Source organism: Mobula hypostoma, chromosome 2 (genome assembly GCF_963921235.1).
Source record: "Mobula hypostoma chromosome 2, sMobHyp1.1, whole genome shotgun sequence".
In the NCBI taxonomy this organism is placed as follows: domain Eukaryota; kingdom Metazoa; phylum Chordata; class Chondrichthyes; order Myliobatiformes; family Myliobatidae; genus Mobula; species Mobula hypostoma.
Window position 1 is genome coordinate 117,908,047 of NC_086098.1, and position 10,920 is coordinate 117,918,966.

The 10,920-nt window shown below is 51.0% G+C and overlaps 1 protein-coding gene across 1 annotated transcript in view; it reads right to left on the minus strand.

The window, feature by feature from the left end:
• The window catches only part of fbxo28 (F-box protein 28), a 28,104-nt gene extending 25,134 nt beyond the window's left edge, over positions 1-2,970 (minus strand). The window contains exon 1 of the mRNA XM_063040511.1: positions 2,758-2,970. Coding sequence (XP_062896581.1) covers positions 2,758-2,970 — 213 coding nt within the window. The remainder of the gene's footprint in view (positions 1-2,757) is intronic.
• Between the last annotated feature and the right edge of the window lie 7,950 nt (positions 2,971-10,920).

Consider the following 10,920-nt stretch of genomic DNA (forward strand, 5'->3'; position numbering starts at 1 on the left):
CACAGGGTCATAGATTCTCAGCTCCATCACGGGAACAAACTGGCCCACCATCCAGGACACCTGCAAAAGGTGGGACCTCAGAAGGCAGCATCCTTCACTGAAGATCCTCCCCGCCTGGGACACACTCTCCGCTCATCACTATCAACAAGGGGAAGTACAGGAGCCTGGTGACCCAGACAAAGATTCAGAAACAGCTTCCTCCGCTACAACAGGTTTCTGAAAGATCCATGAACACCACCTTCGGAATTTTTAAAGCTATTCACTTACTTTTGTAATTTACAGTAGTTTTACGTCTCTGCACTGTATCACTACTGCAAAACAACAATTTCACATCACCTCAAGTCGACGATAATCAATCTATCAGAGTGACTGTCGCACATTGGTGCACAGTGCAGGCATTCCCCACCAGAGAACCAGGGAAGGAACGGTTAGCCTGGCTGTCAGTCAGTCTTGGATGGTGTTGAGACTTGTTCGAAACTGTCACATCGAACACAAAATGCTTCACGCTGGAGCAATGTAACTGGTAGAGTTGGGGCCTTAGTTTTTTTTTTACATCAATGACAAAACGTAAGACTTCCACTAACAACAATTGACGAACGAGCATGTTGTGATGGAGACGCTGTTACTGTGCAATGGGACACAGAGTGACGGGTGAAAATCTCGGGAATGTAAAGAGGATTAGTATTTCAGTGGAGTGAGACTGCACACGAGCAAAATTCAGAGAGATCTTTTTGTTCTTGTACACAAATCACAAAATTAGCAGGCAGGAATGCAAACAGCAACTTGGCCTTCACTGCCAAGGGACTGGAGTTTAAAAATAGGGATGTTTTGTTACAATTGTATTGGTGTTCGTGAGGTTGCTCCCCTAACCCAAAAAAACGAGAGTGGTCGGATGATTCCACAGAAATATACAAGATCCTAAAGGGATCTGACAAGGCAAATGTCAGTGTTTTCCACTAACGGTAGAGTCACAAAGAAGTGGATATAACTACCATATATGGAGCCAAGCTAAGGGTGTGTAGGAATTTTTTCTCTCAGATGGGAGCAGATCGCTGGAATTCTCTATCCCCAAACGAGTAGATCACTATAAATGTTTAAGGTGGACAGAGGCACATACTTGAAAAATCAGGAGATTAAGAGTGGGGTGGGGGAGCTGGTACAGGTAGGGTTTAAACTCTGCCAGGATAATTTTCAGTAAGACAAGTTAGAGGAGTGGCTACTCCTGTTCTGGGAGCTGCATGCCTCCAGACCAATGCCCATTTCTCCTCAACATGCAGGGCCTCATCGACAGGCACTGTCTCAGGAAGGCAGCGTCCTCCCCACCTGGGCCTTGTCCTCTTCTCGTTGCTGTCATCAGACGGGAGGTACAGGAGCCTGGAGGTTCATCAAAGGCTTGAACCTTGAGAAACCCCAACAGTACCTTGTTACTTATCTGTTCCATCTTCACTAACTTTGTGTTTATAAGTTTATTGTTAGTATGTAACTTGTGCCTAATTTATGTCAATAGAAGTCTCCATTAACTTCTGTTGTAATATTTTGTGCTGCTGTTGTAAAAAGCCAAATTTCACACCATTTATATCCTGGGTATGTATTGCCTAGGAACAAACTCAAAACTTGAAGTACTTGTGCTTTGGGGTGTCATAAATTCAGGCAAAGTATATCAGGTCTCTCGGACTTGTGGTTGGTTAATGGTGACCCAGGACAGTGGGAACTCGGTAACATCACTGAGACTGTCTTGATAGGCATACCTGTTCCCTGGCACCAATGATCAGACAGAAAGATATATGGACCTCTTGCGGTCGAGTCCACAATCTACCTCATTACCTGCTCTCTCGATAACTGCAACACTTCAATCTGTTATTACTTTCCCCTCGTATGACCTTGACACACTGATGTAATAATCAGTACAGCAACACACAAACCTTCACTTGTGACAACAATTAACCAGTGAGCACTTCAAAATCACCACAGCTAAAAGCAGAGAAGTTGTCTACGTACAAGGTGACACAGAAAGGTGCTGAGTACGATCCAAACAATCACTGAAGGGTTATTCTACACTGTCAGTGAGAACAGATTCAAAAGCAGTGTTTCAAATGGCAGTGGGAAAAGATCTGAACCGGTGGGATTGCACCTTTCAGCTAGTAAAAGTCAACAGGCCAAATAGTCTTCCTGCAACGTGTATGTAACTACACCTCAAATCAAACACCCCTGGGTTGTGACACCAGTGGATACAAGTTTATTTCCATTACCACAGGGAAATGGTATGTTATCCCATTGCACAGTCAGCTCCCGGAAGCTGAGGATGCTATTAAACTGAGCATCACCCCGAAGCACACCCCTTGCCCTGCGGCAGAGAAGCTGCCTCGCCCTCCCAACACTGCCCCTGGACCGGACCAGCCTCCCATCAATCACCCTGAAGCTGCCCACACGCAACACCCAAGCCGTGTGATGACTATGTGGATGGAGGAGTTCGTACGTTGACTCGGAGGCCCGGACGGGAGCTTCCATCCACCAGGTAGCAGCGTTACCTGACTTCACCTCAGATAATGGGGTGTTTTCGAGAACAGCCGAGCCGATCTTGGCAGACATCAGAATCGGAAAGGCCCCCGGCTCGGTGTCCCACTAGTGCGACAACCCCAACACCACGGAGTGCGGGGAGGCGCTGACCCCACAACCTCTCGGTGACCCGGGATGTCCCAGCTCAGGCCGAGGATCCACGTCCCTCTCCCCGACCCGACCCCGACCCCGCTCGCTCACCAGCCGCAGACCGCTAATCTCGTCATAAGCCATCAGCCCGAGGATGGAGTCGATGGCGACGATGGGAAGGTTAAGCAGCGGGTTGTCCTGGTGCAGCTGGTCGGTGCCGCCGGCGCCGGGCCCCGAATCGGCCGCTCCCTCCCCAAGCCCAGAGCCGCTACCTCCCGCTCGCTCAGCCGCCATCTCCCAACGCCGCCCCGCCGGACGTGACATACTTGCTACTGACGCTTGCCCCGCCCCGGACGTGACATACATAAGACTCGAGTTTGCCCCGCCCCGGACGTCCTTCCGCCGTTTCTCGGCGTCATCACGCAGCCTGCCCGACGGGAGGCGGAGGCGAATAGTTAAAGGCGGAGAGGGAGGGATGGTGGAGTGTCGGGGGGAGGGTGTTCAGAGGAGCGAGGGTAATGAGGGGGGAGTGGAGGGGAGGGGTGAGGGTAGTAATGGGAGGGTGTTCAGAGGAGCGAGGGTAATGAGGGGGGAGGGGGGAGGGTAGTAATGGGAGGGTGTTCAGAGGAGCGAGGGTAATGAGGGGGGAGGTGAGGGTAGTAATGGGAGGGTGTTCAGAGGAGCGAGGGTAATGAGGGGGGAGGGGAGGGGAGGGGAGGGGTGAGGGTAGTAATGGGAGGGTGTTCAGAGGAGCGAGGGTAATGAGGGGGGAGGGGGGAGGGTAGTAATGGGAGGGTGTTCAGAGGAGCGAGGGTAATGAGGGGGGAGTGGAGGGGTGAGGGTAGTAATGGGAGGGTGTTCAGAGGAGCGAGGGTAATGAGGGGGGAGGGGAGGGGAGGGGAGGGGTGAGGGTAGTAATGGGAGGGTGTTCAGAGGAGCGAGGGTAATGAGGGGGGAGGGGGGAGGGTAGTAATGGGAGGGTGTTCAGAGGAGCGGGGTAATGAGGGGGGAGTGGAGGGGTGAGGGTAGTAATGGGAGGGTGTTCAGAGGAGCGAGGGTAATGAGGGGGGCGGGGAGTGGAGGGGTGAGGGTAGTATGGGAGGGTGTTCAGAGGAGCGAAGGTAATGAGGGGGGAGTGGAGGGGTGAGGGTAGTAATGGGAGGGTGTTCAGAGGGGCGAGGGTAATGAGGGGGGTGGGGAGTGGAGGGGTGAGGGTAGTAATGGGAGGGTGTTCAGAGGAGCGAGGGTAATGAGGGGGGCGGGGAGTGGAGGGGTGAGGGTAGTAATGGGAGGGTGTTCAGAGGAGCGAGGGTAATGAGGGGGGAGTGGAGGGGTGAGGGTAGTAATGGGAGGGTGTTCAGAGGAGCGAGGGTAATGAGGGGGGTGGGGAGGGGAGGGGTGAGGGTAGTAATGGGAGGGTGTTCAGAGGAGCGAGGGTAATGAGGGGGGAGTGGAGGGGTGAGGGTAGTAATGGGAGGGTGTTCAGAGGAGCGAGGGTAATGAGGGGGGCGGGGAGTGGAGGGGTGAGGGTAGTAATGGGAGGGTGTTCAGAGGAGTGAGGGTAATGAGGGGGGCGGGGAGTGGAGGGGTGAGGGTAGTAATGGGAGGGTGTTCAGAGGAGCGAGGGTAATGAGGGGGGAGTGGAGGGGTGAGGGTAGTAATAGGGTGTTCAGAGGAGCGAGGGTAATGAGGGGGGCGGGGAGTGGAGGGGTGAGGGTAGTAATGGGAGGGTGTTCAGAGGAGCGAGGGTAATGAGGGGGGCGGGGAGTGGAGGGGTGAGGGTAGTAATGGGAGGGTGTTCAGAGGAGCGAGGGTAATGAGGGGGGAGTGGAGGGGTGAGGGTAGTAATGGGAGGGTGTTCAGAGGAGCGAGGGTAATGAGGGGGGAGTGGAGGGGAGGGGTGAGGGTAGTATGGGAGGGTGTTCAGAGGAGCGAGGGTAATGAGGGGGGAGTGGAGTGGAGGGGTGAGGGTAGTAAGGGGGGGTTGTTCAGAGGAGCGAGGGAACTGGGGGGGGAGGGGAGTGGTGAGGGCAGTAATGGGAGGGTGTTCAGAGGAGCGAGGGTAATGAGGGGGGAGGGGGGAGGGTAGTAATGGGAGTGTGTTCAGAGGAGTGAGGGTAATGAGGGGGGAGGGGAGGGGTGAGGGTAGTAATGGGAGGGTGTTCAGAGGAGCGAGGGTAATGAGGGGGGAGTGGAGGGGTGAGGGTAGTAATGGGAGGGTGTTCAGAGGAGCGAGGGTAATGAGGGGGGCGGGGAGTGGAGGGGTGAGGGTAGTAATGGGAGGGTGTTCAGAGGAGCGAGGGTAATGAGGGGGGAGGGGAGGGGTGAGGGTAGTAATGGGAGGGTGTTCAGAGGAGCGAGGGTAATGAGGGGGGAGTGGAGGGGTGAGGGTAGTAATGGGAGGGTGTTCAGAGGAGCGAGGGTAATGGGGGAGGGGAGGGGTGAGGGTAGTAATGGGAGGGTGTTCAGAGGAGCGAGGGTAATGAGGGGGGTGGGGAGTGGAGGGGTGAGGGTAGTAATGGGAGGGTGTTCAGAGGGGCGAGGGTAATGAGGGGGAGGGGAGGGGTGAGGGTAGTAATGGGAGGGTGTTCAGAGGAGCGAGGGTAATGAGGGGGGCGGGGAGTGGAGGGGTGAGGGTAGTAATGGGAGGGTGTTCAGAGGGGCGAGGGTAATGAGGGGGAAGGGGGAGGGTAATAATGGGAGGGTGTTCAGAGGGGAAGAAGGGGAGGGTGGAGTGTCGGGGAGGGTGTTCAGAGGGGCAAGGGTAATGAGGGGAGGGATGTGTGTGGAGTGTTGTGGGGGAGGGTGAGGAAAGGGACAGAGGGGGAGGGTTATAGAAACACAATATACAGCACAATACAGGCCCTTCAGCCCACAATGCTGTGCCGAACATGTCCTTACCTTAGAATTACCTAGGGTTACCCATAGCCCTCTATTTTACTAGGCTCCATGTACTATCCAGGAGTCTCAATCGTTTCCTCCTTCACCATTTTCGCCAGCAGCCCATTCCAAGCACTCACCACTCTCTATGTAAAAAGCTTACCCCTGACATCTCCTCTGTACCTACTTCCAAGCACCTTAAAACTGTGCCCTCTCGTGTTAGCCATTTCAGCCCTGGGAAAATGCCTCTCATCATCTTATACACCTCTATCAAGTCACCTCTCAGCCGCTGTTGCTCCAAGGAAAAAAGGCCAAGTTCACAACCTATTCTCATAAAGCATGCTCCCCAATCTTGGCAACATCCTTGTAAGTCTCCTCTGCACCCTTTCTATGGTTTCCACATCCTTCCTGTTGTGAGGTGACCAGAATTGAGCATGGTTCTCCAAGTGGGGTCTGACCAGGGTCCTACAAAACAGCAACATTACCTCTCGGCTCCTAAATTCAATCCCACGATTGATGAAGGCCAATGCACCGTATGCCTTCTTAACCACAGAGTCAACTTGCGCAGTTGATTTGAGTGTCTTATGGACTCGGACCACAAGATCCTTCTGATCCTCCACACTACCAAGAGTCTTACCATTAATACTATATTATGTCATCATATTTGATCTACCAAAGTGAACCACCTCACACCTATCTGGGTTGAACTCCATCTGCCACTTCTCAGCCCAGCTTTGCATCCTATCAATGTCCAGCTGTAACCTCTGACAGCCCTCCACACTATCAACAACACCTCCAACCTTTGTGTCATCAGCAAATTTACTAACCCATCCCTCCACTTCCTCACCCAGGTCATTTATAAAAGTCACAAAAAGTAGGTCCCAGAACAGATCCCTGAGGCACACCACTGGTGACCGACCTCCATGCAGAATATGACTTGTCTATAACCACTCTTTGGTTATGTACATATAAAGAAAACTGAAACTACAATCTAGACCCTAATCTGACACACAGCTAATATCGCCTTCCAGTAGCCGATCTGTGGCCTGAAGGCTCCAGTCTCTCAGTGACATGTGAGCGTGAAGGGAGGTTCTGCTTCTCCTGTCTGGCCCCAACCTGAAGGTCATCCTGTTTCCACATTCTAGCAGCTCCGATAGTTCGGCAACAGTGGGCACTGGGGTCACTGCTCCTGAGAGGCAGCAGGAGGGCACGGAACCATGAGGAGTCCGTCAGCTCCCGAACACGTCGGTCTGTCCTCCCTCCTCTGTGGGAAAGTCACAACAAACTCCTCAGTCCACCACAGAAACCGGCCTCCCTTCCATTGACTTCTCACTGCCTTGCCAACATTCTCTCTTCCCCCTTCCACTGGAAAGCCTGAAAGCACATACCACCAGGCTTCTATCCTGTTGTTACAAGAACACCGAGTGTTCCCTAATAAAACACGGTGAACACTTGACATCACAAGTAACCCTATTATGGCTTTGTAACAGACTGGCGAACAACCACGTGGGCTGTGAGTTCTGGAGCCTGCTGCTCCTTCATCTTGCTGGAACAATACCCAACAGTGCCTCCTCCGGGAGGAAGTATAAGGCAGAGAACCCCATGGACCTGATACATAGCAAAGGAGAACAGGGTCATGATAGGCTGCCGGCCAGTGTCTGCTACACAACTCCATGACAAGATATGCAATGGCAAGCATTTAAAGATCGCATGAATGAACTACAACAATTGTTCATCCCAGTTTGGCAAAAGAATAAACCAGGGAAGGTAGTGCACCCATGGCTGACAAGGGAAACTAGGGATAGTATCAATTCCAAAGAAGAAGCATACAAATTAGCCAGAAAAAGTGGCTCACCTGAGGACTGGGAGAAATTCAGAGTTCAGCAGAGGAGGACAAAGGGCTTAATTAGGAAAGGGAAAAGAGGTTATGAGAGAAAACTGGCAGGGAACATAAAAACTGACTGTAAAAGCTTTTATAGATATGTGAAAAGAAAAAGATTGGTTAAGACAAATGTAGGTCCCCTGCAGACAGAAACAGGTGAATTGATTATGGGGAGCAAGGACATGGCAGACCAACTGAATAATTACTTTAGTTCTGTCTTCACTAAGGAGGACATAAATAATCTTCTGGAAATAGTAGGGGACAGAGGGTCCAGTGAGATGGAGGAACTGAGGGAAATACATGTTAGTAGGGAAGTGGTGTTAGGTAAATTGAAGGGATTAAAGGCAGATAAATCCCCAGGGCCAGATGGTCTGCATCCCAGAGTGCTTAAGGAAGTAGCCCAAGAAATAGTGGATGCATTAGTGATAATTTTTCAAAACTCTTCAGATTCTGGATTAGTTCCTGAGGATTGGAGGGTGGCTAATGTAACCCCACTTTTTAAAAAAGGAGGGAGAGAGAAAGCGGGGAATTATAGACCGGTTAACCTAACATCGGTGGTGGGGAAAATGCTGGAGTCAGTTATCAAAGATGTGATAACAGCACATTTGGAAAGCGGTGAAATCATCGGACAAAGTCAGCATGGATTTGTGAAAGGAAAATCATGTCTGACGAATCTCATAGAATTTTTTGAGGATGTAACTAGTAGAGTGGATAGGGGAGAACCAGTGGATGTGGTATATTTGGATTTTCAAAAGGCTTTTGACAAGGTCCCACACAGGAGATTAGTGTGCAAACTTAAAGCACACGGTATTGGGGGTATGGTATTGATCTGGATAGAGAATTGGTTGGCAGACAGGAAGCAAAGAGTGGGAATAAACGGGACCTTTTCAGAATGGCAGGCAGTGACTAGTGGGGTACCGCAAGGCTCAGTGCTGGGACCCCAGTTGTTTACAATATATATTAATGACTTGGATGAGGGAATTAAATGCAGCATCTCCAAGTTTGCGGATGACACGAAGCTGGGCGGCAGTGTTAGCTGTGAGGAGGATGCTGAGAGGATGCAGGGTGACTTGGATAGGTTAGGTGAGTGGGCAAATTCATGGCAGATGCAATTTAATGTGGATAAATGTGAAGTTATCCACTTTGGTGGCAAAAACAGGAAAACAGATTATTATCTGAATGGTGGCCGATTAGGAAAAGGGGAGGTGCAACGAGACCTGGGTGTCATTGTACACCAGTCATTGAAAGTGGGCATGCAGGTACAGCAGGCGGTGAAAAAGGCGAATGGTATGCTGGCATTTATAGCAAGAGGATTCGAGTACAGGAGCAGGGAGGTACTACTGCAGTTGTTCAAGGCCTTGGTGAGACCACACCTGGAGTATTGTGTGCAGTTTTGGTCCCCTAACCTGAGGAAAGACATCCTTGCCATAGAGAGAGTGCAAAGAAGGTTCACCAGATTGATTCCTGGGATGGCAGGACTTTCATATGATGAAAGACTGGGTGAACCAGGCTTATACTCGTTGGAATTTAGAAGATTGAGGGGGGATCTGATTGAAACGTATAAAATCCTAAAGGGATTGGACAGGCTAGATGCAGGAAGATTGTTCCCGATGTTGGGGAAGGCCAGAATGAGGGGCCACAGTTTGAGGATAAAGGGGAAGCCTTTTAGGACCAAGATGAGGAAAAACTTCTTCACACAGAGAGTGGTGAATCTGTGGAATTCTCTGCCACAGGAAACAGTTGAGGCCAGTTCATTGGCTATATTTAAGAGGGAGTTAGATCCCTTGTGGCTAAAGGGATCGGGGGTATGGAGGGAAGGCTGGTACAGGGTTCTGAGCTGGATGATCAGCCATGATCATACTGAATGGTGGTGCAGGCTGGAAGGGCCGAATGGCCTACTCCTGCACCTATTTTCTATGTTTCTATGATGCCCAGCTGCATACTCCCACCTTCCACCAGGGGGCAGCACCAGCACCAGTAGGGACTAATTCCTCACCTTGGGAGGGAGCATTGCTTCAGATAAAGTTGGTCGAGTGGTAGGTGGCAGGTGGTTGTTATTGAGTGGTGGATCAAAAGCCTGGCTGGTAAATTATTAGTGTCACACATACAGTGAAAACTTTGTTTTGCACCTTAAAGCATTTCATCGCATCAGTACAGTGAGAAGGTAACAGTGAAAACAATAACAGAATGCAGAAGAAAGTGTTACAGCTCCTGAGTGCAGGCCGACAGTATTGTGCAGCGCCACAATGAGGCCGAGTCCTATTTTCAGGGGCCATTGCATGTTCTCATGTACAGTGGGATAGAAGGTGCATGTTTCAGGGCTTCGGTACCTTCTGTCCAATGTCCGAGGTGGGAGGGGTCTTTGATTATGTTGGCTGTTTTACCGAGGCAGAGAGAAGTGTAGACGGGGAGGCTGGTTTTTACGATTTGCTGAGCCGTGTCTGCAACTCCCTACAATGACTGAGTGCTTGCTGTATTAAGCTCATACTGCCGTAGGCATCCAGGTAACAATCGGTGAGGGTCAAAGGAGACATCCCAACTTTCGTCAGCCTTTTGAAGAAGTAGAGGCACTGATGAGCTTTCTTGGCCTTGCGCTGACGTTGTTGGACCAGGATGGGGCCTCTTGACCTCGGCTTTACTGAAGTAGACTGGAGCATGTGTACCCCCCAACTTCCCGAAGCCAATAACCATCTCCTTTAGCATTGAGGGAAGGGTTGTTGTCATGACACCACATCACTGACTGTTAATCTCCTTCCTACACTGCGACTCCCCAGTATTTGAGATACGGCCCACGTCAGAGCAGAAATCGGCCACATGGTAGAGGGACTCCAGTGTTGACAATAATAGCGGTGGAGCTGTTGCTGCCTACCCTTGCTTGTAGCCTGTTAGTCATGAAGTTGGGAATCCAATTGTAAAGGGTGCTGTTGATTCCCAGATCTAGGAGTTCGGCAGCACCGAGATGAATGGAGTGGTAGTCAATAATCAGCAGATGTCTTGACTGTCCAGATGTGAGTGTCGGGTCAGTGAGATGGCGTCTGCCGTAGACCTGTTTTGGTGGTATGGGTGAATAGCAGTGGGTTAAGGTTGTCTGGGAGGTGGGGGGCTGGAGTCAGTGTGTGCCATGACCAGACTCTCGAAGCACTTCATGATGGTGGAAGTCGGAGCCACTGGCCGGTAGTCATTAAGACATGTTACCTTTTTTTTCTTTGGTATCAGGATGATAGGGCAGTTGGAAACCTCAGGTTGAAGCTGGGAGCGGTTAAAAGTGTCAGCAAATATCCCCACCAACTGATGTAAGGACACAGCCAGGGACTAGGTCCTGTGAAGACCTGTCCTGTGCCCAACATATTGATGCAATTACAAAGTAAGTGTGATAGTGGCTGTAGGGTGGAGTAGGAGTTTGAGGAGACGGTTTGTCACTAAAAACACTCGCAAGTTTCTACAGATATGCTGTGCAAAGGATTCTAATTGGTTGTATCACTGGTATGGAGGGGCCACTGCACAGGATCGGA